Source organism: Thamnophis elegans, chromosome 14 (genome assembly GCF_009769535.1).
Source record: "Thamnophis elegans isolate rThaEle1 chromosome 14, rThaEle1.pri, whole genome shotgun sequence".
Taxonomy (NCBI): Eukaryota; Metazoa; Chordata; class Lepidosauria; order Squamata; family Colubridae; genus Thamnophis; species Thamnophis elegans.
Genome location: NC_045554.1, coordinates 40,811,056 through 40,838,758, shown reverse-complemented (window position 1 = coordinate 40,838,758; position 27,703 = coordinate 40,811,056). Strand labels below are relative to the sequence as shown.

General features: G+C 43.5%; 1 protein-coding gene across 1 annotated transcript; it reads left to right on the top strand.

The window, feature by feature from the left end:
* Positions 1–27,603, top strand: MYLK3 (myosin light chain kinase 3). Its single transcript, XM_032231134.1, has 13 exons — positions 1–215; positions 7,938–8,028; positions 9,278–9,668; positions 11,741–12,288; positions 14,289–14,394; positions 17,958–18,051; positions 20,319–20,428; positions 21,989–22,130; positions 22,662–22,732; positions 23,428–23,556; positions 24,435–24,587; positions 25,418–25,550; positions 27,520–27,603. Exons 1-13 carry the CDS (start codon positions 123–125, stop codon positions 27,601–27,603), a joined length of 2,145 nt encoding a protein of 714 aa, XP_032087025.1. The 5' UTR covers positions 1–122.
* Positions 27,604–27,703: the final 100 nt, after the last annotated feature.

Sequence of the window (27,703 nt, the reverse complement as noted above, 5' to 3'; positions counted from 1 at the left end):
GGAGGCAGCCCATTCCAGCAAGATTGAGCCAGGCTTCCATTCCCCTCTACTGAGTCAAAAGCTGTGGGCCGTCCTTGGGGGTCTGCCCAACAAGTGTGCGGGGACAGCAAAAAGAAAGAAAAATGGGCACCCTTTACCATAGTTCTTCATTGCATAAGTCCCTTGCTTTGAGCATGGGGGGATCTTGCGTCTCCGATTACATCAAGAAATTTGCGGTAAGGAAATGTCTCTCTTGATTTAAGTTTTCGGGCGGTACTTCAAGGAAGTTATTCTCCGCCGTGGTTTCATTAGAATCATCTTTTTTAGTAGAAGGGCGGAATCATCTTGAGCGATGAGGGTCAAGATTTCACCTGCCTTGGTTTTCCTTCCATGCTTGAATGGTTCATTTTTATTTTTCTTTATAGCAGATTTTTCCCTTCTACAACAACCTTACATGTTTATAATATATCGCTTCTATATTTACACACTTCATACACAGTTCTCTCTCTGCCTCTCTGTCTCTGTCTCTCTGTCTGTCTATCTATCATCTATCTATCTATCTATCTATCTATCTATCTATCTATTAGATTTTTATAAACACACACACACACACATATATATATATATTGTTTTTTGACTTAATTAATTTTATTCTTGTTTTGCAGCCATTTGTACCAATTGTTCCAAATTTCATAATATTCCGACTCTTCTTTATCTTTTAATTTCAGTGTTCATTTGTCCATCTCTGCACAATCCAAAGTTTTTTTTTATCACTAATTCATCCGAAGGGGTATTATTTTGTTTCCAGCATTGGGCAAATGCTATTCTAGCTGCAGTTAGCAGATGTGTTAATATGTACTTAATTTTCTTTGTATATTTCCCTTTTATTTTTATTTTTAATTTATTTATTTCATCAAGCATTAGATATTAGACAACATATGTAAGTATAAACATGATTTTGAATACATGAAATGGAAACGAATACAAGGAAATATTAGGACAGGGACAGTAGGCACATTGGTATGTGCTTATGCATGCCCCCTTGACGGATCTCTTAGGAATGGGGTGAGGTCCATGGTAAACTGTCTAATGTTAAAGTTTTGGGGTTTGGATCTCGCAACCATTTGTAGCTTTATGTGCTCCACCTCAAACTGATCCTAGGAGTGACTCATGCGATGTGATATGTTTAAAAAGCAAAGGAAATCTTAGCATATAGATCAATGTACGCGGTTCATATTTCTAAGAGTTCTTACCAAATGAAGCTTGAGGTTACAAACTGTATGAAACAGAGAATTTTTTTTAACCATTTAAAAAATGGTTAAGTAATCCTTCACAGCCTTGTTGTTTATTGTGGTGAATTGTGAAAACACGCAATATTCCTTCTTCGATGGTTAATTTCTAAACAATGCTTTGTTATGTCTACGTGTGCGCAATGTGATGGCTGAGTCTCTGTACTGCGTCTGTGATTCCCTTTCGTACAGAAGCTGCGTTTCGGGTTCGCGTTTTTCTCTTTTGAAAGAGGCAACTTTGGCCGAGGTTTTATATTCTTCCGAATCGCATGCTGTCAGTTTACTCTCATGTTCTGAGCAATCAAGATCACGTGAAGTGTTAACACCACTTTATAAGGCCTTGGTAAGGCCACACTTGGAATACTGCATCCAGTTTTGGTCGCCACGATGTAAAAAAGGTGTTTATGCTCTAGAAAGAGTGCAGAAAAGAGCTATTGCTATTCCTTCCTTCCCTCCTTCCTTCCTTCCTTCCTTCCTTCTTTCTATCCATCCATCCATTCATCCATCCATCCATGGTGGCACAGTGGTTAGAATACAGTATTGCAGGCTAGCTCTGCTCACATCTAGGAGTTCAATCCTGATATGACTCAAGGTTGACTCATCCTTCATCCTTCTGAGGTTGGTAAGACGAGGACCTAAATTGTTGGGGGCAGGAGGTTGACTCTCTAAACCACTTAAAGAGAGCAGTAAAGCACTATTGTGGCAGCAGATTGAGGTTTGGTTTAGCAATCTACTTACGAAAGACCAGGACTCGAGACCACGAAGGCGAGAGAAACAGGTTTATTGATGCATCAAGAGTTCAGAGTGTTCGCACATCAAAACTGAACTGCCTGGGCTACGTCCTGGGCAGTGATTTTATACCTTTTAATCAAACTTCGTAAATCAGTAGGCGTTACAATAGGCGTATACAAATTGATTGTCCAAGCCCCCTGTTTAGGACAGGGAACTACATTTTGGAAAAATACAATGCAGAAGTGAATCCTAAAAGTCATAAAAACAGGATAGAAAAAGTGCTGAGATAATGCCCACATTATTCTGTCATTTGGCTATTCTACACCCACATTACTTCCTTGTGCCATCCTTGTGCAGTAGCTTGCGACATGTCCCCGTAATATTTGTAATACTTATGAGGAAGTTAGAAGTCAAGAAGTCAGGAAGGTAGAAGTTAGAAGTCAAGTCAAGTGCACTAAGGTGAAATGTCAAGCTAATATAAATTTATAAGGTCCATTCTATTAAGACCACCTAACCTGGCCAGCCACTGGTGGGTTTACCTGTGTACCCCCTCCTGCCTCACTATGAAGTGGTATATAAGTCTAAGTGCAATTGCTATGTTGCCAACTAAGAGGGCTTTCAAGATTTCTGAGCAAAAAGTGAATTGATCATTTGTTATCTTTCCTTCTGATCCACCGGAGTTGGCTTTGTTGGGCAGGGAAGATATCGTATAACAAATCATCAAAGGCACCTAAGTAATTTAACAGCCTAAGAGTTACCTATACTGAACAGTGGGTAAACTGAGGTTCCACCTGTTTCTTTTACCGTGTTAGCTGTTGTGATCAGATTGCTGATACCTTCCCCCCCCCCCAACCCCAACTGATAAATTATTCTTGAACATGCGAATGACGTCAAATGCAAATGTCACAGAGAGAGCTGGCAGAGGAGTGTGCCAGGCTGAAATTAGAATGTGGGAGATCTGGGTGTTAGAGCAACTTGACTTTAAAAGTCCACTTGGGCAGCTAGTAAGAAGAGTGATGGTGGTGACATTGAAGGACAAACGTTTGGATGAGTTAAGGTGAGGAAGATGTTGGCTTCTGCCTGTAGACTATAGCAATAGCAATAGCAGTTAGACTTATATATCACTTCATAGGGCTTTCAGCCCTCTCTAAGCGGTTTACAGAGTCAGCATATCGCCCCCACAATCCGGTTCCTCATTTTACCCACCTCAGAAGGATGGAAGGCTGAGTCAACCCTGAGCCGGTGAGATTTGAACAGCCGAACTACAGAACTGCAGTCAGCTGAAGTAGCCTGCAGTGCTGCATTTAACCACTGTGCCACCTCGACTAGCTGGCAAGTAAGAGGGATGGGGTGGGTGGGAATGTGGGGCACTAGATAAACTGTGCCAAGATAACAGCTGGGGCAGAACCAGGTGCCACTGCTGATATTGGAGGTTGCTAATCATAGCTTATTATATTATAATAAAATATAATATAGGGACGCGGTGGCTCAGTGGCTGAGACGCTGAGCTTGTTGATCAGAAAGGTTGGAAGTTCGAATCCCTAGTGCTGTGTAACGGAGTGAGCTCCCGTTACTTGTCCCAGCTTCTGCCAACCTAGCAGTTCAAAAGCACATAAAAATGCAAGTAGAAAAATAGGAACCACCTTTGGTGGGAAGGGAACAGCGTTCTATGTGCCTTTGGCATTTAGTCATGCCAGCCACGTGACCACAGAGACACGTCTTCGGACAGCGCTGGCTCTTCGCCTTTGAAACAGAGACGAGCACCGCCCCCTAGAGTCGGAAACGACTAGCACATGTGTACAAGGGGAACCTTTACCTTTAATCATAGCTATTTTAACTTGGGTGGTTAGAACACACTGTGCGGCAAAACGTATTGTTGTAAATTCCTCCTGATGTGACAAGTTGGTGAATGAAAAGTTAATTGCATCTCCCTGAGGAAAACAACACAGGTTTTGTGTGCGCACAACAGTGAGCTTTATACACATTCAACCCCATGAGAGAGTAGCTCTCCTAAAAATGTCTGTGGTGATTCTCAATCATCCAGGTCATGGTTGTCTCATAAGTGCTTTCCCAAAAGGCAGCTGGACTGTGTGTGTGTTTTTTTTCCCTTGAGGGAGAAGAAGAAAAGGTTTTGCTTTCTTCTTTGTCTTTGCCTTCTTTTAAAAGAGTGATGCTTCTTGGATGAGAAGTAAAACATTTTCTTCTTCCTCTTCAGGGACCACCCCCCCCTCCACAGCTCAGTTACCTCCACTAGACCGATTAGATCCCACAGATTAGGCCTCCTCCGAATTCCATCCGCCGGCCAGTGTCGACTGGCGACTACCCGGAGGAGAGCCTTCTCTGTGGCTGCTCCGACCCTCTGGAACGAACTCCCCGTGGAGATTCGAACCCTCACCACCCTCCAGGCCTTCCGCAAAGCCCTTAAAACCTGGCTGTTCCGACAGGCCTGGGGCTAAAGAACTGTTGCCCCCGCCTCGAATTGGTATGACTGTTGTGTTTTAATTATGCATATATATTTTTATGTCATTTAAATTCTTGTTTGTATCCCCCTTCTCTGGTTGAGTTGTGAGCCGCCCTGAGTCCCCTTCGGGGGAAAAGTGCGGCATATAAATAAAATCAACATCAACATCAACAGTTTCCTTTTGGAAAAGCACCTTTGAGATAGCTTTCCTAAACTTAGGGGATCGGAGACTAAAACATATGATGAACGGTTGCAGGAACTGGGCATGGCTAGTCTAGTGAAGAGAAGGACCAGGGGAGATATGATAGCCGTCTTCCTATATTTGAGGGGCTGCCACAGAGAGGAGGGGGGGTCAAGCTATTTTCCAAAGCACCTGAAGGCCAGAGAAGGAATAATGGATGGAAACTGACCAAGGAGAGATTCAACCTGGAAATAAGGAGGAACTTTCTGACAGTGAGAGCAATCAAGTGATGGAACAGAAGTTGCCTTCGGAAGTTGTGGGAGCTTCATCACTGGAAGCTTTCAAGAAGAGATTGGACTGCCATCTGTCAGAAAAGATGTAGGGTCCCCTGCTTGGGCTGGGGGTGTGTGTGCGTTGGATTAGATGAGCTACCAAGTCCCTTCCAACTCTGTTAATCTGTAATCTGTAAAAACATGTTGGATCACAACTCCCAGCCTTCATTTGTGCGAATTTAGAAAAAGTAGGGCAAAACTTTGCGTCCTCATAGGGAATGTAAATTCATGTTAAATCTCACTAAAAGAATCCTGGTGAGGAAAATGCAGGACTTTTTTGGGGTGGGTGAGTGGGTAGCCTGTAAGACTAATGATTTTGCTATTAATCGTAAAAACAATTTTGATCTGCTATTTCTTTTTTCTTGAAATGGCCAGAGGACTCTCTTGGCACAAGCAAAAGAATTTGACTTGAGTTGTCTCTGCTTTGAAAGGCACGCTGGTGAGTGATGTATGCTTTGTATCATTGTCGTGAAAGTCCTATTTTTAACATCCTGACTGCCGGCCAATTTTAAGCACAGCCAGTATATGCGTCGTTGGCCAACATGTGTACATTTTGCATTTGACAATAACCCTCTGTTTTTATTGGGTCAGAGTTTAACCTTGCTTCAATCCCCCATTCGGGTTCCCCCCCCTTCCTTCGAAAAGAATCACTTTATAAGCTGTTTCTTGCACCATCGGAAAACCCAGAACAAAATCCCAACTTTCCCCTCCTCTCGACGAATCTCAGCTATTCAGCTGATGCCAATTCTTAAGATGCTTGGTTATCAACAGCCTCTCAAGGGAAGAATTTTAAATGGTTTTGTGACGGCAGGAAGGCTGCCGGGGAGGGACTCTTTAAACAGGCTGCCAACTTGTCATCATCATCATATACATGCAAGAAGAAAACAGATAATGTGAAACAAGAGTGGGGTACATAGCAGCTAATAGACGACATGCTCTTAGCAGGTTCTAGAATTTTCGTTTCATTCCCAAGGCCGATATAATTTCCAAGCGCTGCTCTTTAATTCCAGCAAGTAAAGCACCTGCCCATTTAATCTCTTCTCCTCCGAATGTCTGAAAGGACCCCAAGACTCTTCTGACCTAGGCTTCCCCAAAAAGCACGAAGAAGATTCCTGGTCCCGGCAAAACCCCTTTTTACTAAATGAATGTGAATTCATCTCGTTCACATTCCACAAAGGCCTGGTAAACAGTCTTTCAAAGGTGACGTTATGACCACAGACCTTATCTAGCTTGGAAAGCTGCCATGTAAATATTTTCCAAATGAGGTGCTGTTGCAAGGAAAGACTGGGCAGAGAGTCTCTGAGATTCACGGACAGATCTTCACACTCCTGAAATGAACGGATGAAGGAATTGTTTCCTGCAAAAGCTCCCTCCCCTTTCGCTCCTCTTTTATTTCCTATGGGAGGGGCCATTCACCATCCACCTGTGGCTTTACTCCCAAGCCGACCCTGATTTCTGAGTTGTTCTCTTCTTCTGGCAGCTCTGAGCATGCACACACCGGGAACAGGTTTGGTTTAGCAATCTACTTACGAAAGACCAGGACTCGAGACCACGAAGGCGAGAGAAACAGGTTTATTGATGCATCAAGAGTTCAGAGTGTTCGCACATCAAAACTGAACTGCCTGGGCTACGCCCTGGGCAGTGATTTTATACCTTTTAATCAAACTTCGTAAATCAGTAGGCGTTACAATAGGCGTATACAAATTGATTGTCCAAGCCCCCTGTTTAGGACAGGGAACTACATTTTGGAAAAATACAATGCAGAAGTGAATCCTAAAAGTCATAAAAACAGGATAGAAAAAGTGCTGAGATAATGCCCACATTATTCTGTCATTTGGCTATTCTACACCCACATTACTTCCTTGTGCCATCCTTGTGCAGTAGCTTGCGACATGTCCCCGTAATATTTGTAATACTTATGAGGAAGTTAGAAGTCAAGAAGTCAGGAAGGTAGAAGTTAGAAGTCAAGTCAAGTGCACTAAGGTGAAATGTCAAGCTAATATAAATTTATAAGGTCCATTCTATTAAGACCACCTAACCTGGCCAGCCACTGGTGGGTTTACCTGTGTACCCCCTCCTGCCTCACTATGAAGTGGTATATAAGTCTAAGTGCAATTGCTATGTTGCCAACTAAGAGGGCTTTCAAGATTTCTGAGCAAAAAGTGAATTGATCATTTGTTATCTTTCCTTCTGATCCACCGGAGTTGGCTTTGTTGGGCAGGGAAGATATCGTATAACAAATCATCAAAGGCACCTAAGTAATTTAACAGCCTAAGAGTTACCTATACTGAACAGTGGGTAAACTGAGGTTCCACCTGTTTCTTTTACCGTGTTAGCTGTTGTGATCAGATTGCTGATACCTTCCCCCCCCCCCAACCCCAACTGATAAATTATTCTTGAACATGCGAATGACGTCAAATGCAAATGTCACAGAGAGAGCTGGCAGAGGAGTGTGCCAGGCTGAAATTAGAATGTGGGAGATCTGGGTGTTAGAGCAACTTGACTTTAAAAGTCCACTTGGGCAGCTAGTAAGAAGAGTGATGGTGGTGACATTGAAGGACAAACGTTTGGATGAGTTAAGGTGAGGAAGATGTTGGCTTCTGCCTGTAGACTATAGCAATAGCAATAGCAGTTAGACTTATATATCACTTCATAGGGCTTTCAGCCCTCTCTAAGCGGTTTACAGAGTCAGCATATCGCCCCCACAATCCGGTTCCTCATTTTACCCACCTCGGAAGGATGGAAGGCTGAGTCAACCTTGAGCCGGTGAGATTTGAACAGCCGAACTGCAGAACTGCAGTCAGCTGAAGTAGTCTGCAGTGCTGCACTCTAACCACTGCACCACCTCGGTTCCTGATTCCCTGTGCTGTCTACATTGACACCACAATAAGTGTCTTTTCTTTTCTGCAAGCAATGGGTATAATTGACCTTATGGATTTGGTTTTTTTTCCAAACTTTTCTAGACTAAAGATAAGCCAGAAGACAAGGGTTCGAAAGGAAAGCATGCCCCTCCCAAGAAAGGAATACAGACAGAAAGCAAGAATTCTCTGCAAGGTATTTACAAATACTTTCTGTTGAATAATGTTGGGTCAGAATCTTTAATGCGTGGTAATAAATTAACAGGACTGTTTAAGGCCAGAGAAGGCAACCTGCTGACCTCCAAATGCTTCAGATTACCAACATCCTAATTTCTTATTGAGACCCTCCTAGTTGGGGATTATGGACGTTGATGTCCAATCATCTGGAAAGCTCCAGGTTGCCTATCTTTGATTTAAAACTGTTTCATAAAATTGTAAACTGTATGGGTTCACTGACAAATGCGCGCTCGACAAAAGTGTGCTGATGAAACTGTGGTGAGAAAACCATGAGTTCTAAATCGCGCCGAAGAATGAGCGAAGAAGCACACTGACAACAGCGTGCCGACAAAAGCGCGCCTTCAATAAACAAGTAATAACTGCGAGTTCTGAACCTAACCCTGAACCTAACCCTAAACTTAACCTAACCCTAACCTAACCCTGAACCTAACCCTAACCCTAACCCTAACCCTAACCCTAACCCTAACCCTAACCCTAACCCTAACCCTAAACCTAATCCTAATCCTAACCCTGAACCTAACCCTAAACTTAACCCTAACCCTAAACCTAAACCTAAACCTAACCCTAAACTTAACCCTAAACCTAACCCTAAACCTAACCCTGAACCTAACCCTGAACCTAACCCTGAACCTAACCCTAAACCTAACCCTGAACCTAACCCTTACCTTAACTGAAATCGCGTTTTTGTGGGTGCGGTTTTGTCAGTGCGTTGTTGTGGGCGTGTGTATGACGGCGCACTTTTGTCGTGCGCACATTTGTCGGATCACGAATTGTATGTATTTGAGTTCACAAAACTCTCCACATTCTAAACCCATGTTCTATTCGCAGAGTAAGCAATAACCAATTACAGTGTGCCTTATTGATTCATTGTTCTGTCAGGAAAATTTCTCCTTAGTTCTAAGTTGCTTCTCTCCTTGATTAGTTTCCACCCGTTGCTTCTTGTCCTGCCCTCAGGTGCTTTGAAGAATAGCTTGACTCCCTCTTCTTTGTGGCAACTCCTGAGATATTGGAACATTGCTATCATGTCTCCCCTAGTCCTTCTTTTCATTAAAGTAGACCTACCCAGTTCCTGCAACCGTTCTTCATGCATTTAAGCCTCCAGTCCCCTGATCATCTTTGTTGCTCTTGCAGTTGTTTTTGCAATGTGGACTCCATGAATGTCCTCCAGCTTTTTATCTTATTCCTTTGAAAATATATTTTTTTTGTAGAAAACAAACCGGGAGCCCAATTGGATGAGCAAAACGGAACACGTGAAAAGGTAAACTTGTCCAGCGCAGTCCTTTCCGAGGAGGGCTTCAGACCATGTGCTGCAGAGAAGATGGCCCAGATTGAACCCACAGAGCCTTTGGGATGGGCGAACGGCTCCAAGGATCGCCCCAGAGAAAAAGAAACTGCGATCAGGGACATTGTCCAGAAGGACGGTCCTTTCTGCTCGAGCGGCAGCAACCCGACAGAGACCCAAAGTATGGATCAAGACAACTTTCCCCAGAAACAGATGACTCCACAATGGAAGGGAGGAGAAAAAAGTGGACTCAACGCACCTGCTGGGGAAGATGTGTCTTCTACCTCAAAGTCTGGCAGCGAAGTTATAAGGACAAGGTAATTGGTAGTTCCTGATGTTCTGCTCTTGGATTCTGGGGAAGAAGATGGCAATAGAACAGAGGTGATCTCACCCAGCTTCATGCTTTCCAGAATCCCCACCATGATATTTCTGGCAAACTGACAGCAACAGTAGGTTATATGGGTACTCTGGCATGGCCAGCATTAGTTGGTCCACTGCCTACAGATGTGCAACCTTCATGGATAATTTTCCTTTGAAGGAAAGCTGGTTTAAAGCTAGATAGGTGTCTGACTTGTTGGGTTGCAGAACTAAACCAGGCAGTTATGGAGGTGCAGATGACAGACTCAATGATTCCTCTGTAAAACTGAATCAGCAGCTCTTTGGGCATTTTGAGCTTTCTGAGTCGGCGCAGAAAGAACATTCTTTGTTGTGATCTTTTGATGACGTTTTTGATGTTAGGTGTCTGTTCTGACCCCCCCCCTCCTCCATCCAGTAACGAAAGCCAAGACACGCTTAATGAGAATGTCCTTTAATAACAAGACCAGAATCTCGGTGGCTGAAAGCCAAATAAACAAACAGATAAGGACTTTGGCAGCAAGTCCGACAAACCTTGGCAGCAATTCAAACAAACTCTGGCAGCAATCCAGCCTGCCAAGTTCGTTTCTCTTTAGTCCAAGCGTTGACTTCTGCAAGAAGGGCATGGCACAAGCAGTCTCTTTTATAGTCTGGAGAGGAGCTTAATGACCATCAGCTGAGCGTAATTACATCAGCTCCTGTAATTACATAGTTGTTCTTGATGAGAGTAGCCCTTCGACGGCGTGCATCCTGGAACAACTCATTGTTGGTTTCTGGATCACTCTCTCTTGTCTCCTCTTCACTGATCCAAGGCTCAGGCACCACCTGGTGGCCAACCTGCCTCTCTGCGCCCTGCTTGGAGTCAGAACCCTGTCCAGGGTCCTCCACATCCTCTAGGGCCGACTCATAGGGCCCCTTGCTGTCGGAGTATGGTGGCAGCTCCAACGGCTCCTGCCGGGCCACAACAGGTGTCCATTTTAGGTCTTGGGGTATGGTAGAACCTAGAAAATGAACTGAATGTCTTGCAAAAGCCCATCTCTATTTTACAAATATTGTAATGTTTTCTTCTCCAAAGGGAAGAGAATACAGAATTAAATAGCCTTAGGTACTATGAAACACCCCATCCAGTTAAGTCTGCTTAATATTCTTTTCCTAGGAAGTATAGCAAGGTTCACAGAAGAGAGATTCTAACAATTTGCAACAGCTCTGATTTCAATATTTATACATTAGAGATTACTTTGGATCTTTAGTGATTGTGAAGCAGTTTCCTCCCATTGGTCTGCTCCTTGGTGAAGAAGAAGTGGCAAAAAGAAAAGAGGGCATCGCCCATATTTGTTTATGTCTCCACTCACTGGTTTTTCAGCTTCCTGGCTGGGGAATTCTGGGAGTTGAAGTCCAGAGTGGCCATGGTTGGACACCCCTGGCTTAAGGGACTGTAGAGCTGCTGTAGTTAGAGTACTCAGTGTAGGATGAAAGGGATCATGGGGCTATTTTGTCATCATGTCCATATCCATGAGCACATCTGGGAGACATGCAAGACAGCTTTCACTATATCATCTCTGTTGGTCTTCCTCAACCAGGTGTACTCCAGATCATCATCTCCTTTTAATGACCCCATAATCCTGGGCAACTGAATGGATCCTGAGTGGCTGGATGCCTTTCGTGTTGCCAGTGCAGAGTTATATTTAATAATTTAGTTATATAGCAGATATATTCTCATTGTGCCCAGAGAGAGAAATATCTACCTCTACCTAGAATCAAGCTCACAGCCTCCTGATTGTGAGGCGAGAGCTCCACCTCTAGGCCACCGCACCACTCCCAGTATACTCCAGATGTTGGAACATAAATCCCATATAATCACTTAACTAGCCTTGGGCAGTTTAGAGAATGGGGGTGACGCGTGACACTTTTGAAGCCTACCAATTGAAGAAAAGCTCTTCCTGAGCCCATGCCTTCCTGAAGCAACTGGGTAAAAATCTTGATTAAATTAAATTCAAAAGCCAGAAGGAAAGATCTAAACTTGATTTCTTTGCAGGCCTTCAGTCATTGCACAGATGAATGATGCTCCAGACAAGACTTTGAGAAACAAAGAAGGAAGTGTTGGTAGCTCTGCAGGTAGACATGCTGGTGGGTTGGCTCCATTCTCTCTGCAGCCAACAGGTGAAGGAAGTAAGCAGCTGCAGGAACCTCCTAAAGCCAAGGAGCCCTCAAAGGACAGCAGGACTGAGCCGCCAGAAGAACTGAAAGGAATCCATTCTCCCAATAAGAGGAGCGAGCAGATTCCTAAACTCTCAGGTCCTCCTTCACCAGCACCACTTCCCAAGGCTGAAGACAAAGGAGAAAGTCAATGCAAGACCCTCTTGTGTCCAGGTTCCACCCCAAAAGACTTTGGTGAAGACCTGGGAGCTTCAGGAAAAAGTCCCAAGGAGATGGCAAAGACCATCAAAGACGTCAAACCAGAAACTGTGGAATCACGGAGAGTTTCTTTAGTGAGACGAGAAAGCAGATCCAGACAGGGAGCAGAGAAAGTTTCAGAGGTCACTCCATTCGTAGGAGCCACCAAAGCAGAAGAGATGGTCATTGGTAAGTAGCCGTTTTTGGATCAGTTGCACATTCTCTCTTGGGGTGCATCTGCTTACAAATCCAAAATCTTGCATACAGAACAGGAGCGGACCATATGACCCAGAGCAGGGGTCTCCCACCTTGGCAACTTTAAGACCTATGAACTTCAACTCCCAGGGTTCCTCAATCAGCTGCTGAGTTGCCAAGGTTGGGGACCCGTGGCCTATAGAGCCCTCTCCAGCTCCTATGATTTGATGGTAGGTTAAGTTGCAGAGGAGATCATCACAGCTGGTGAATGGGTGAAGTTGTGTTTGGAGAAGACCATGATAAAGTATGGCTGAATGTCCTCCAGAAAATGGAAAAGAAAAGCACACTGAGGCAAAAGCTAGTTTAGAAAATTATCTCCTTGATGTGAGGCTTGAATTTATATATAGTAAGCCCTAGTTTGTTTTCTTTTTTTAATATAATTTTTTTTATTAGTTTTATTACAGAAAAAACACAAAAAGAAAAGCATCATCTTTCATTACATCTTGTAGAAAGCGTATCCATTGGTCACAAGTACATTTCATGCGTTCTGTCCACAATCACATATATTCCATTCAGTTTAAATTATATATGTTAAAAATTTATATATTTTACTATCACCATACCACCATTTTCATTTAGTTAAGATTTCAAGAACACAGCCACCTGCTAGCATTTTTTCCCCTTCCCCCAGTTCCAGTCAATCTGCCATATCTTTATATCTTTATAACATATTCTAAGAAAAAAAAGTCAATTAGTAGGACATCTAACATTTCCTCTGTCTAACATATCTTTATTATTATTATAGTTAACTGGGGGTTATTTAGTTTGTTTTCTAACCCCCTTGCCATGTTTGCACAATATAACTAAACCAAAATAAAGCCACGTTATTATTTAATGCAAAGTTCTTCTTCTTCTTGTGCTATATCCGTCATTGGACGTTGGCGCAAGATGAAGAAGAAGGAGGAGGAGGAGGAGAAGGAGAAAGAGAGGGGAAAGGAAGGAGAAAGAGGAGAGGGAGAGGAAAGAATAGCAATAGCAATAGCAATAGCAATAGCAGTAGACTTATATACCGCTTCATAGGCCTTTCAGGCCTCTCTAAGCGGTTTACAGAGAGTCAGCATATTGCCCCCAACAATCTGGGTCCTGAAGAAGAAGAAGAAGAAGAAGAAGAAGAAGAAGAAGAAGAAGAAGAAGAAGAAGAAGAAGAAGAAGAAGAAGAAGAAGAAGAAGAAGAAGAACAACAACAACAACAACAACAACAACAACAACAGCTTTGCATTAAATAATGATGTGGTTGTATTTTGGTTTAGTGTAGTACGATGGTTTAGTTTAATGCGAAGGACATATCTGCAAATGAGAACTGTAAATTTATTATTTATAGCATCTTTGTTATAAGTGAACCGAGTTTTCAAATATTCAAATAACTAGTTGTTGTTGTTGTTGTTGTTTTTAAAAATCACAACTTCTTGTGATGTTTGAGACCAATTGTCTATGTAAATGAAATACTCAGAACTTTCTGTACCTCTTCCAGTGCCTGAAATAGTTTGATTAATAATAAGCTATCAACATTTGCAAAATGAAAGATAAAAGCACCATATGGTTATAATTTTGCATGAGTCTCCAAAGAGTTATGCCTATCATTTTCTTCCCTTCTACCTACATCATTGGAAACATCTTGAGCTGTGGATAGTCTCTGATCTACTTACTTCATCTGGAGAAAGACAGGAAGGAAGGAAGGAAGGAAGGAAGGAAGGAAGGAAGGAAGGAAGGAAGGAAGGAAGGAGCACCAATAAAAGAGACTATTTGTAGCTCAGGGTTGAAATGAGGGGTCCTTGGTGTCCTCTGAGCTTGCTCATTTCCTTGCAGATGTTTCATTACCCAAACTAGGTAACATCATCAGTGCTAGTGAAAGAGGCTGATGAAAGATGTCAAAGTGATGTTCAACTGTCTGTTGCAAGAAACATCAAAGCTATGTTCCTCTGTTTCTTCCTCAGATGACAGTCCTCCTCCTCCAGCTCCTTTCGAGCATCGCATTGTGAGCATCAAACAAACCGAGTTAACCGCTTTGTACACTGTAAGCCACGATGAAGTCCTGGGAGGGTGAGTTTCAGTACAGCGTGATCGTGAAGAAATTACCTTGGAAATAATTTCTTAATCCTCCAGTTGTATAAATATGAGTGCTATTTGGAAGAGGTGGTTTATTTTTAAAGTCTGCTGTGAGACCGTCACAAATTCAATGTTGTCCTCACACTGTTAGTTTGCAGGGACTGTTTTTGCTCTTGGTTAGCTAGTTCAATGGACTTGGTACAGGGACGTGGTAACTCAGTGGCTAAGAGGCTGAGCTTGTCAATCAGAAAGGTTGGCAGTTCAGCAGTTCGAATCCCTAGCTCCATGTAACGGAGTGAGCTCCTGTTACTTGTCCCAGCTTCTGCCAACTTAGCAGTTCGAAAGCACATTAAAAAATGCAAGTAGAAAAATAGGGACCACCTTTGGTGGGAAGGTAACAGTGTTCCGTGCACCTTCAGTGTTGAGTCATGCCAGCCACATAACCATGGAGACATCTTTGGACAGCGCTGGCTCTTTGGCTTTGAAATGGAGATGAGCACCGCCCCCTAGAGTCAGGAACGACTAGCACATATGTGTGAGGTGAACATTTACCTTTTACCTTTAGCTCAGTGGTTCTCAACCTATGGGTTGGGACCCCTTTGGGGGGTCGAATGACCCTTTTACAGGGGTCACCTAAGACCATTGAAAAACATATATTTTCAAACAAAATAATTTTATGGTTGGGGGTCATCACAACATGAGGAACTGTATTAAAGGGTTGTGGCATTAGGAAAGTTAAGACCCACTGCTTTAGCTAGTTCAATGACAATCACAGCACCCATGTTCATAGAATCAAGATCATGTGAAGTGTTAATACCACTTTATAATGCCTTGGTAAGGCCACACTTGGAATCCTGCATTCAGTTTTGGTCATCAGAATGTAGAAAAGATGTGGAGACTCTAGAAAGAGTGCAGAGAAGAGCAACAAAGATGATTAGGGGAGTGGAGACTAAAACATATGAAGAATGGTTGCAGGAACTGGGTAGGTCTAGTTTAATGAAAAGAAGGACCAGGGGAGACATGATAGCAGTCTTCCAATATCTCAGGGGTTGCCACAAAGAAGAGGGAGTCAAACTATTTTCCAAGGCACCTGAGGGTAGAACAAGAAGCACTGGGTGGAAACTAATCAAGGAGAAAAGCAACTTAGAACTGAAGAGAAATTTCCTGACAGTTAGAACAATTAATCAGTGGAACAACTTGCCTCCAGAAGCTGTGAATGCCCCAACACTGGAAGTCTTTAAGAAGATGTTGGATAGCCATTTGCCTGAAATGGTATAGGGTTTCCTGCCTAGGCAGGGGGTTGGACTAGAAGACCTTCAAGGTCCCTTCCAATTCTGCTATTGTATTGTATTGTATTGTATTGTATTGTATTGTATTGTATTGTATTGTATTGTATTGTATTGTATTGTATTGTATTGTATTGTATTGTATTGTATTGAATATAAGAATTATTTCAAAGGAAGTGCGTAAATAACATACTCAACCAGGCCAGTGAAAGTTCTAGCAATTGTAAGTTGCTAAACCTAGTTAAAGCTCAACATAGGCTACTTAAATTTGCTAAACAGGGCTTAACAGGGGCTATTGCATAGCAAATCCAACTTTTCTTTTTGTTAGTGTAAGCGCCTTAAGGCATTGTGCCAAATCTGAAAAATCTCTTTTCCAACCACTAAACTATGCATCTTGCACCAACTTGGCCCATATTGGTTGGGCGAAAGTCTTGCTTATTCTGAAGGCATGAAGTTGTAGAGATTAGGATGAAGCCTCTGCAGTTGTCCATTCCACACCCCAAGGGATCTTGCTGTGTGTTGAAACCTCCTTGGCAAAACAACTTCGGCAATGTGTACTGGAAGGTTGGTAGAAACCTGATGCTGGAAGGAAAGTTCAGGAGGCAAACTTGCTTTGATCTCATGACACTTTCTTGGGTAGCCCAGAGAAGAGAGAGATGCCATCTGCACTGCCATAGTTTGCTTCTAATGGATGGAAGATTAACGTCACAAATTTCTCTTTGGCAATCTCACAACACACTTCCTTGTTTAAAAAAAAAAAAAAAAAGGATTGCCACTACTGGCTTTTCATTTTTTGACCTTAGGAAAGTAGCCACTTGTATACATTTGTGGCCTTAATATTTCTTTTTTTTTTTTTAATTTTTTTTTTTAAACACATCAACACATCAACAAAAACAAACACATGACTTAAAACAACATAGGAACAAGAGGTTCCATCGTATAACATACAGCAGTTCTGTATCCGTTTCTTTACAGTTAGTGTTTTCCCTTCTATACATTTCTATCTTGCATTCATGGTCCCCTTATTCGTTATCCATTTTTATGTGCTATTCTATATTTATTTATACTTAGCTATTTATAAAAAAAATATTGTTACTCATATTATGCTTTATTATCGTTTATTCTCTTGCATACAATTATAGATATACATTTACATGGTTATTCTTTTTCTTTGCCTTTCTTATACTTTTGTTATTCCATTTAAAAGGTTATAATATACAGTTTGGGTTGCTTTGTTTACCATCCCTGGCGCCTGTTGTAACACCACCTTATTTTCCCTTTCTTTTCTCCCTCCCTTCCTTCTCTACTTCCTTCCTTCCTCCTCTCCTTCCCCTTCCTTCTTCCCTTACCTCTCCCCTACTCCTACCCCCTCTCTTAATATTTCTTATTGGGGCTATATTCGGGGATATCTTTTAAAAAAATAATAATTTTATTTATACATTTTTGTTTAACATATATAAGTGCCTAATAAACAGTGAATTGTCTGAGTCAATTTAGATATACGTAATGATAGTAACAGGGGCACACAGTGGCTCAGTGGCTAAGACGCTAAGCTTGTCGATCAGAAGGGTCGGCAGTTCGGCGGTTCGAATCACTGCATAACGGAGTGAGCTCCCATTACTTGACCCAGCTCCTGCCAGCCTAGCAGTCCGAAAGCACGTAAAAATGCAAGTAGAAAAATAAGAGCCACCTTTGGTGGGAAGGTAACAGCGTTCTGTGTGTCTTCGGAGTTTAGTCATGCCGGCCACATGACCACGGAGACGTCTTCGGACAGCGCTGGATCTTCGGCTTTGAAACGGAGATGAGCACTGCCCCCTAGAGTCGGGGACGTCTAGCACATATGTGTGAGGGGAACCTTTACCTTTAGTGTAACTGATAGAAAATTAATAAAAAAAATATTATTCCCTTTTTGGGGGGTTATTCATAGCTCAAATACAACTGGCAAAGCATATACAATTACAGGCCGCCTCCAGGTTGTCATATTTTGCTCCACAATGAAAGAATATGACCGGGGAGTAAGATTTTTAACATAAGCACTAAACAACTGTCTGGAAAGATCAGGCTTAATCCTTCCTAAGCTGGGAGAAAGAAGAGCTTTAGACTCCTGACCTCTTGATTCTGTTCCCTTTGTACTAGGTTATTTTTAATTGACGATAAGAATAGTTGGTCTCTGGAGGCGTCGGCTGTGTGTTGTCCCCCCCCTTCCCCGCCCTCCCCAAGTTGTTTTCCTTGTGGGTTTCATCGCTTTGTGTGTTCTCCATCTTTCAACAGGGGCCGTTTTGGTCAAGTTCACAAGTGTACCGAAAAGTCCACGGGACTCTGCCTGGCCGCCAAGATCATCAAAGTGAAATTAGCAAAAGAAAGGGTAAGGAGGGCCTCTTAAAAATATTAAAACATAAAGCAAGCAAAAGACCAGATTAAGAGATCGCTTTATTTCAGTCAGTGTTCGGGTCGCATTGATTTAAATCAAGTCAATTTAAGTGATGATTTAAATCATGATTTAATATCACTGGTAGACAGGCTTGATTTAAATCATATCAGAACAATTATTCAATGGAACAACTTGCCTCCAGAGGTTGTGAATGCTCCAACACTGGACGCTTATAAGAAGAAGTTGGATAACCATTTGTCTGAGGTGGTGTAGAGTTTTCTGCCTAAGCAGGCAGTTGGACTAGAAGACCTCAAAGGTTCCTTCCAACTTTTCTATTCTATTCTATTCTATTCAGTTTAGGTTTAGGTTTATTCGATTTATATGCTGCCCTTCTCCCAAGGACTCAGGGCGGCGTACAACGTTAAAAAGAAACATATAATACAAAAGTTCAGAAGAAATTAAACAGGATATCCTAAACCCAATTAAAATTGACAATGACACTTTTTAAAAAAAGAGAATTAAAATTAAAATTAACAGTAATCAATAATTTGTTTTGTTTTGTTTTGTTCAGGCCAGGCTGGCTTATTCTATTCTATTCTATTCTATTCTATTCTATTCTATTATTTCGACTCGATTTAAATCATAATTTTTAAAGACTGACTGTCATCTCTGCCGTGAAATTGTGGGAATGCATCAACGCAGTGCATGTAATCTCAGTTTACAGAGCTTGGATTCATCAAATGAGTTTACCAAAAATGAAAATCTTGCAGAATACACAGCCTCATGCTCTCTAACTAAGCTCAATTTCGTGCTGAATAAACTAAATTATTAACGTATCTTAAATAGAAAACTCTTAAGATAGATTTTTTTTTACTCCAAAAGCATTTTATTAAAACAAATTTGATAAAAATTTAAATTTTTTTTAACTAAAATCAAACCTGAGTCCTTGGGAGAAGGGCGGCATATAAATATAATAAATCTCAATCTCAATCTCAAAACAATCCAATTTTTTAAATTTCTTTTTAAAATTATTTTAAAAAAATTTAAATCATTGATTTTTATTCACCCTGGTCAGTGTTTTCTCTGTAAAGCAAGATCTTCCATAAGGACGTAGCTAGATATAAAAACCATCTTGTAGTAGTCCACGGGTTAAGGCTCTGGTGGCTAACCTTTTTCTCCTCACGTGCCGAAACACCCACAATGCGATGCGCCCTGCACGCATGACCCCTCTCCTGCCCTCTTTCCCTGCGTATGCGCACGACCACCTCGCACTCCCCCCGTGTATGTGTGCGACCCACCCGCACCCCGATTTGAGCCTAGGAGGCTTCCCTGAAGTCTCCTGGGAACAAAATTGGGCCACAGGTGTGCCTTCCGCGCTTCCTCTCACCCCCCCTCACATGCACATGGTCCCCCATGCATGCGTGCATGTTTCCTGCATGTGTGGCAGAGACCCGAAAATTAGCTGGCTAGCGAGAGGCGCATGCACATGCGTGGTGGATCTGAGCTGGGCGACGGCTCGCATTCCTGTGTCATGCGTGCCACACGTTCGCCCTCATGGGGTTAAGGTGTTGGATTAGGAGCACGTATGTCTACTTTCCTGCTCTCTGTATTGCTAATACATGCTGTATTGCACTCTACATGGGGCTGCCCTTGAAGAGTGTTCGAAGACTTCAGTTAGTCCAGAATGCAGCCACGCGAGCGATAATGGGCGTACCTAGGTACACCCACGTTACACCTATCCTCCGCGAGCTGCACTGGCTTCCCATTGGTCTCTGGACATGTTTCAAGGTGCTAGTCATTACTTTTAAAGCCCTACATGGTCTAGGACCTGGCTACCTGAGAGACTGCCTCCTGCCAGTCACCTCCCAGAGACCTATAAGATCGCACAGATTAGGCCTCCTCCGGATTCCATCTGCCGGTCAATGTCGGCTGGCGACCCCCCGGGGGAGGGCCTTCTCTGTGGCTGCTCCGGCCCTCTGGAACGATCTTCCCGTGGAGATCCGGACCCTTACTACCCTTCCAGCCTTCCGCAAAGCGACCAAGACCTGGCTGTTTCGGCAGGCCTGGAGCTGTTGATTTTGTCCAGTCCCATCCTAAGCTATGAATGTTGTGGAATTTTAATGTTGTTTTTCTTTATTTTTGTATGTTCCCCCTTCCTTTTTATCTGTAAGCCGCCCTGAGTCTCTCGAGAGTGGGCGGCATACAAACCTTGTAAATAAATAAATAAATAATAATGACCTATTTCGTTACTCATGTTTCAGGAAGAAGTGAAGAATGAGATAAATATAATGAACCAGTTAAGTCACGTCAATCTCATTCAACTCTATGACGCTTTTGAGAGCAAGAACAACCTCACCTTAATTATGGAATAGTGAGTTGCAAAACACCTTTGAAGCATTTTTGAGATCTCTCAGAGACCGGGATACGTGAACCATTTGGGTAGAAGTAGCTGGGATGATGGGACGTTTCCTAACACGAGACAGGATTATAAGATTGTATACGTATGTGGCTAAAATATCTGCCTATCTTAAGGACCACTCAAACGAGAGATATAAACGAGACTGGAAAAAATGGATCGATTATATACAAAATAAATATGGGAGTAAGAAATTCCAGATAGCTTATGATTAAGATCAGGAATGATATAAATTGTTTAAAGTTAGCCTAGCAAGGAGGAGCTAAGTTCAATGTAAAGATGTTATCAATTTTTTATTCTTTTTTCCAATAAAGATTTATACCGTGTATGGGTTCTGGGAAGTCGGGGGAGGGAAGGCTGGGGAGGGGGGCTGGGGGGGAGGGGGGGAGGGAGGGAGGGATGAATATTAGGCTTGATGACAGGTGTTAGATTTTAATGTAATATGATTGCACATGTATACTGTCTTCTCTTATTTTTTCTTTAAAACTAAGATATGTTAAGTATATTGATATGCAAGTATAAATACCATCAACATAGAATGGAGTTTGCTCACAAGCTGAAATACACCAATGAGAGGAAGAGTGGGAAACAGAGGAGAGAAGAAAGATGGGAAGAGAGGGATAGGAGAGAGGGTAAGGGGGGAAGATGAGGAGGATAAGGAGGATAAGGAGGAGTGGAATGAAGAGAGAGAAGGAAAAAGGAAGGGGAAGTAGAGTAGAAAAGGATGATGGAGGGAAGAAAGGAGGTAGGAGAGAGGCAGAAGAAAGAGGTGTATGGAGAGCAGAAGAGCTAATAATGGGTTTTTATCTTTCTGGGCGTTGATGACAAGAGGAACTGATCTAATTACTACTTAATACAATAGGATATTGGCTATGTAATAGTATACATGTGATTGTATGTTATGAAAATGGAAAATAAAAAAGTATTTAAATTGGAAAAAAAAGATTATATACGTATGATGATTTTTAAAAGCCATTTTTTTTTTAAAAAAAAGAGCAAACAGACACATTTGGAAGGTTTTGGACCTCTAACGCAGATGGGTCCTTGACTTATGACTACAACGTAGCCCCAAATTTCTGTTGCAAAGTGGGACGGATGTTAATTTTTCGCCCATTTTTAGGTCCTTTCTTGCTAGAGTTGATAAGCGGATAACTGCAGTTGTTCAATTAGTAACACATTTGTTCAGGGAATCTGGCTTCCCCGTGAACTTTGCTTGTCAGAAGGTGGCAAAGGGGATGACGTGATGACCCCAGCACACTTCAACCGTCATAAGTACATGCCAGTTGCCAAGCATCCGATTTTCATCATGTGACCATGGGGATGCTGCAACATGCATGGATGGAGGTCCTCCTTCTATCACAATTAAAAATCAAACGTCAGTGCCTATGTATGACATGGGGTGTGGAAAGGGTTGCCACTTCCAAGGGTTTTTTTTTGGGGGGGGGGTTGGCGGAGAGAGGGGAGATACGTAGTTGTCCCACCTCCGTAATAACTGTCCTTGTCTTGTTCCACCAGTGTCGATGGTGGGGAACTCTTTGAGCGGATCGTAGATGAAAACTACAATCTTACCGAGTTGGATGCTATCTTATTTACCAAACAAATTTGCGAAGGAATCTACTACCTGCATCAACAGTACATCCTCCATCTTGATCTGAAGGTAAGTTTGGAACCTACTAGGGGGCGGGGATTCAACCGATTCGGATTGGTTCGGGCAAAGCGGATGCTAAATTTACATCTCGTTCGCCGAACCGGTTAGGTGCAAGGACTGGCTGGCCCCGCCCATCCGACCCCTCCCCTCCCAGGAATCTCCATGCAGCCTGTTTTGAATGCCTGTTAAGTGCAGGGCCTGTATGGAGGCTCTGGGAAGGCAAAAAAATGGGCCCCTCGGAAGTTCCGGAATTCCGGAAATGGGCCCATTTTTGGCCTCTGGAGGGCCTCTGGAACCAGGGGAGGCCGTTTTTGCTCTCCTGGAGGCTCAAGGAAAGCCGCTGGAACCTGGGGAGGGCGGAAATGGCCCTCCCTCCTGGTGCAGGAGGCCGAGTAGGCCATGCCCACTAAACAACCGAGCAGACAACCAGTTGCTAAAATTTTTGAATCCCACCCCTGGAATCTACTACCCGTATACATGAATTCTGGAAAAGGACTCTAAAGATTAAGCTTTAAGCTTGTCCGCTGTCTTCTTTTGTAGCCCGAGAATATCCTCTGTGTGAGCTACAGTGGGAACCAGATCAAAATAATTGATTTCGGACTCGCAAGGAGGTAAGTCTCCCCCGCTCCTCTTTACGCTTTGTTGATGTTTTCTTTATTCCTTCGGCATCTCCTCCCTTGTAGACGGCAAATATTTGGTGATCTCGCCTGGAAGTTCACTAAAATGCCACCCCGTCGCCATGGTGACCGAGCTTTCACTCAAAAGGCCTTCTTGCTAGGAGGGAAGGAAGGAGAGAAGGAGAGAAGAAAGGAGGGAAGGAAGGAGGGAAGGAAGGAGGGAATATAGGAGAGAAGGAAGGGGGGAAGGAAGGAGGAAAGGAAGGGGGAAAGGAAGGAGAGAAGGAGAGAAGAAAGGAGGGAAGGAGGGAAGGGGGAAGGAGAGAGGGAAAGAAGGAGGGAAGGAAAGAGAGCAGGAGAGAAGAAACGAGGGAAGGAAAGAGGGAGGGAGGAAAGAAGAAGTAGGACCGTTGTAAGATAAGATGGATCTATGGGATGGTAAGAAAGCAATCTTCAAGTATATTGTCAACTGTAGGGAAAAAATTGTTATAAATACATATTATTAATAACAGTTATGAGATCATATATGAAATTGATAAAATAAAAATTAAAAAAAGGCCTTCTTGCTAGAAAGTGAGTGATCACAATATCTTTGCCCCCCAATTCCTCTATCACTATAAACTCATTTGCCTATCCCCGCCTCTCTGCGCTCACCAACTGTCTGTCTTCCTTTCTCATCTTTGCTAAAGGTACAAGCCTCGTGAGAAACTGAAAGTCAATTTTGGCACGCCCGAATTTTTGGCTCCCGAAGTCGTCAACTATGATTTTGTGTCCTTCCCAACGGACATGTGGAGCGTAGGCATCATAGCGTACATGCTGTGAGTAAACCCTGCTTTTTTTTTTTTTTAAAGGAACGAAAGGGGGCCATTCTCAACAACTGCGCCATAGGGAAGACTAGGATAGAACATTGGAGAGGGCCAGACTTGCAAGAGATGGCTGGACCTTTCAAGTAGTTGTTGTTTTGGTTCCCTTTATGACATAGTGGGCGCGATAGCTCAGTGGCTAAGACACTGAGCTGGTTGATCAGAAAGGTCAGCAGTTTGGCGGTCCGAATCCCTAGCGCCATGTAACAGAGTGAGCTCCTCTTACTTCTCCCAGCTTCTGCCGACCTAGCAGTTCGAAAGCACGTAAAAAATGCAAATAGAAAAATAGGAACCCCCTTTGGTGGGAAGGTAAGTGTTCCGTGCGCCTTCAGCGTTTAGTCATACTGGCCACATGACCACGGAGATGTCATAGGGGGCGGTGCTCATCTCCGTTTCAAAGCTGAAGAGCCAGCGCTGTCCGAAGACGTCTCCGTGGTCATGTGGCTGGCATCACCTGTGACTTTACTGCCAAGTCAACCCTGATTTCTGAGCTATTCTTTTCTTCTGGCAGCTCTGCGCATGCACACACTGGGAACAGGCTCCAGATGTTCTTCTGCCTCACTGCTGTCTAGCTCTGAAGGCAGCTGAGAACTGGCAGATGGCCTCGGCTCCGTCTCTGCCTCCGATGCAGAGCCCTTGTCCGAGCCCTCCCCAGCCTCCAGGACTGATCCATGCTCCTCCCCAACCTCCTCACTGTCTGATTCTACTGCCTGCTCTGCTGGCCACAACACATTTTAGCCCTTTTCCCAAACAGTTGGAGCTTTGTCCTCCAAACTGTGGATTATGCGCAACACCTCAAGCATCTCCAAGCAATATCTCATTTCTCTTCTTAGGGTCAGTGGCTTGTCGCCTTTCCTTGGGGAGACTGACGCAGAGACCATGAATTACATAATCAACTGCAACTGGGATTTTGATGGAGAAGCATTTGAGCAGGTTTCGGAAGAGGCCAAAGACTTTGTTTCCAGACTTCTAATAAAGGAAAAAAGGTGTTAACTTGCTCTGGGGTCTTATCCCAGCTCTCATTCCAGGCCTTCCCAGGTCTCTCCCCTACACGGATATCCTGCCTTGTTGTGGAATGAATTGAGTTGCCTGCACCCAATCCATCATGCTTATTCTATATATTGTGGCTTAAGATGTACGGATCAGACTAACGTAAATGCCTATACAGGAAGTCCTCAGCTTAGGATCATAATTGGGCCCAACATTTTCTGGGTCTAAGCAAGACAGTTGTTAAGTGAGTTTTGCCCCGTTTTACAACCTTTCTCGCCGCAGTTAGTCAGTGTATTCGCAATTGTTACGTTAGTATCATGGTTGATTGAACTTGGCTTCCCCGTTGACTTTGCTTGCCGGAAGATTCACAAAAGTCGTGCAATCTGGGACACCACAACAGTCATAAATACATGCCAGTTGCCAAGGGTCTGAATGTCAATCACATGACCACAGGGAGGCTGCACCAGGGGTGGTACTCACTTCCCTACGGGTTCGCAAATGTGAGTGCATGTGAGTCCGCGCATGCGCTCTGCCTTAAAAAAAACCTGGCCTCAATTGGATGCCGTAGAGTCGGGTGGGCGGGGCCACCTGCAATTTCCGCTATCGGTTTGGACGAACCGGCAGAACACCAGGTCTGGGCTGCACCAATCGTGTGAGAAACAGCCACAAGCCCACTTTTTTCCCCCCCATGCCATTATAACTTTGGTCGCTAAATGGACCGTCGTTAAGCCGAAGACTACCTGTAGGTCTACCGGCATGCTCTGCACTGCAACCTGTCCCTTCACAAATGCTTTTTTTCTCCCTTTCTCTCATCCTGATATCCCAGTGGCAGAATAAGTGCAGCCAACTGCTTGAAACACGAGTGGCTGACCAACCTGTCTGCCAAGGCGAAGAGATCAAAAGTTCGCTTGAAGTCTCAGATGCTTCTACAGAGATACGTGGCCCAGAAGAAGTGGAAGGTAAATGCCACACTGCTCCCCTTTTTTTCTGAGCTCCATATTGCTGTTGTGGCCTGTTGGCCTCTCCAGCAGCCAAATCAGGGGAGGAGGCGGCGTCAAGGCAACCTTAGACCTCCAAGAGGGAAGAGGGAATGGAGCTGGGAGAGAGAGGGGGGGGAGAGAGGGGAGAGAGAGGAGAGAGAGAGAGGAGAGAGAGGGGAGAGTGAGGGGGGAGAGAGGGAAGAGAGGGGAGAGAGGGAAGAGAGAGAAGAGAGAGAGGAGAGTAGAGAGAAGAGAGAGAGAGGAGAGAGGGGGGAGAGAGTAGAGAGGAGAGGAGAGAGGAGAGAAGAGAGAGGGGAGAGAGAGAGAGGAGAGAGGGGAGAAAGAGAGGGAAGAGGGAATGGAGCTGAGAGGGAGAGAGAGAGGGAGAGGAGAGAGAAAAGAGAGAGAGAGAGACAGAGAGAGAGAGAGACAGATAGAGAGAGACAGATAGAGGTGGAGACTGGGCCATCCTTCAGCCCTCATATGGAGAGTCAACAGCGCCCATGACTGGAGGTGGCTGATGAGGAAGAGGAGGAACAGCTGAATCCAGTGCCTGATGCAGTGATGTACAGAAGGCAGAGGAGAGGAGGGCAGTGGAAATCCATGGGCCAGTCCTTGGGAAGGAAAAGCCAACGCTGCTAGTGAAGCCCCACCCACGCTCTGGGGATAAAAGGCAGGCGGCGGAGATGAATTGATGTAGCAGACAACTATTCATCTCCATGCTGGATGGACTTGGATCCAGCAACATTATCCTGGAACATGTGTGTTTACCGTCATTCGTGACAATATCTCTGTAGAGAAGCCCGACGTGGACACAATTATGCCTCTTTTTCTCTTAATTACATCAATGCTTTGTATATCCGAACTGTTTTATCTACCAGCAAGCTAGTTTTAAGCAACAGATGACTTGATCTAGCGGAAGATATATATTAAACATGATTGTCCCAAAGGTGCTTTTTTTCCAAGAGTCAACTAGACTTTCTGGTTTTTCTTCGAAGACGTTTTGCTTCTCATCCATTCTTCAGCTCTGAAAAAGCTTCTTGGATGAGAAGTGAAACATCTTCAAAGAAAAATCCAGAAAGTCCAGTTGACTCTTGAAAAAGCACCTTTGGGACAACCATGACCTGGATGACTGAGGATCTCCATAGATACTGAACATGATGACTAGACAGCTGGTCTAAAGTCCTAGGTAGTGTGAAGCATGTAAAAACAGAGGGATAGAATCAAGATCCCGTGAAGTGTTGATACCACTTTATAATGCCTTGGTAAGGCCATGCTTGGAATACGGCATCCAGTTTTGGTCACCACGATGTAGAAAAGATGTTGAGATTCTAGAAAGAGTACAAAGAGCAACAAAGAGGATTAGGGGACTGGAGGCTAAAAAATATGAAGAACGGTTGCAGGAACTGGGTAGGTCTAGTTTAATGAAAAGAAGGACTAGGGGAGACATGATAGCAGTGTTCCAATATCTCAGGGGCTGCCACAAAGAAGAGGGAGTCAAACTATTCTCCAAAGCACCTGAGGGCAGGACAAGAAGCAATGGGTGGAAACTAATCAAGGAGAAAAGCAACTTAGAACTAAGGCGGAATTTCCTGACAGTGAGAACAATTAATCAGTGGAACAACTTGCCTCCAGAAATTGTGAATGCCCCAACACTGGAAGTCTTTAAGAAGATGTTGGATAGCCATTTGTCTGAAAACAGTATAGGGTTTCCTGCCTAGGCAGGGGGTTGGACTAGAAGACCTCCAAGGTCCCTTCCAACTCTGCTATTGTATTGTATTGTAATGTATTGTATCGTATTGTATTCTATTCTATTCTATGCTATTCTATTCTGGTGGAGAATCTCAAAAATCTGTACGAATGTTGAATGTTCTGGTGAAGATACAATCCAAGCTCGTAGGAAACTTGCAAGAATCTTGTTTTTTCATCACATTTCTTTCTTTTACAGAAGCACTTCCATGTGGTCGCAGCTGCCAACAGGTTGAGAAGATTCCCTAACCAAACAGAGTCTCCAGCTGCTGAAGATAACTGAGATTGAGTGATTTCCACCAGTTTCACGTTTTCTTTCCTCCTCTTCCTCAGTTGTACATCCAGTCGTCTGGTTAGGTTGCCACCCTCAAGGCTAAGAAGAT

What these genes read in the sequence shown, in the direction of transcription:
- MYLK3 (XM_032231134.1), top strand. Translation starts at nt 123, where the DNA reads ATGGGCACCCTTTACCATAGTTCTTCATTGCATAAGTCCCTTGCTTTG. An exon ending in AAGCAAGAATTCTCTGCAAG is followed by an intron (nt 8,029 to 9,277) that starts GTATTTACAAAT and finishes TTTTTTTTGTAG; the next exon opens with AAAACAAACCGGGAGCCCAA. An exon ending in TCCTCCATCTTGATCTGAAG is followed by an intron (nt 22,131 to 22,661) that starts GTAAGTTTGGAA and finishes CTTCTTTTGTAG; the next exon opens with CCCGAGAATATCCTCTGTGT.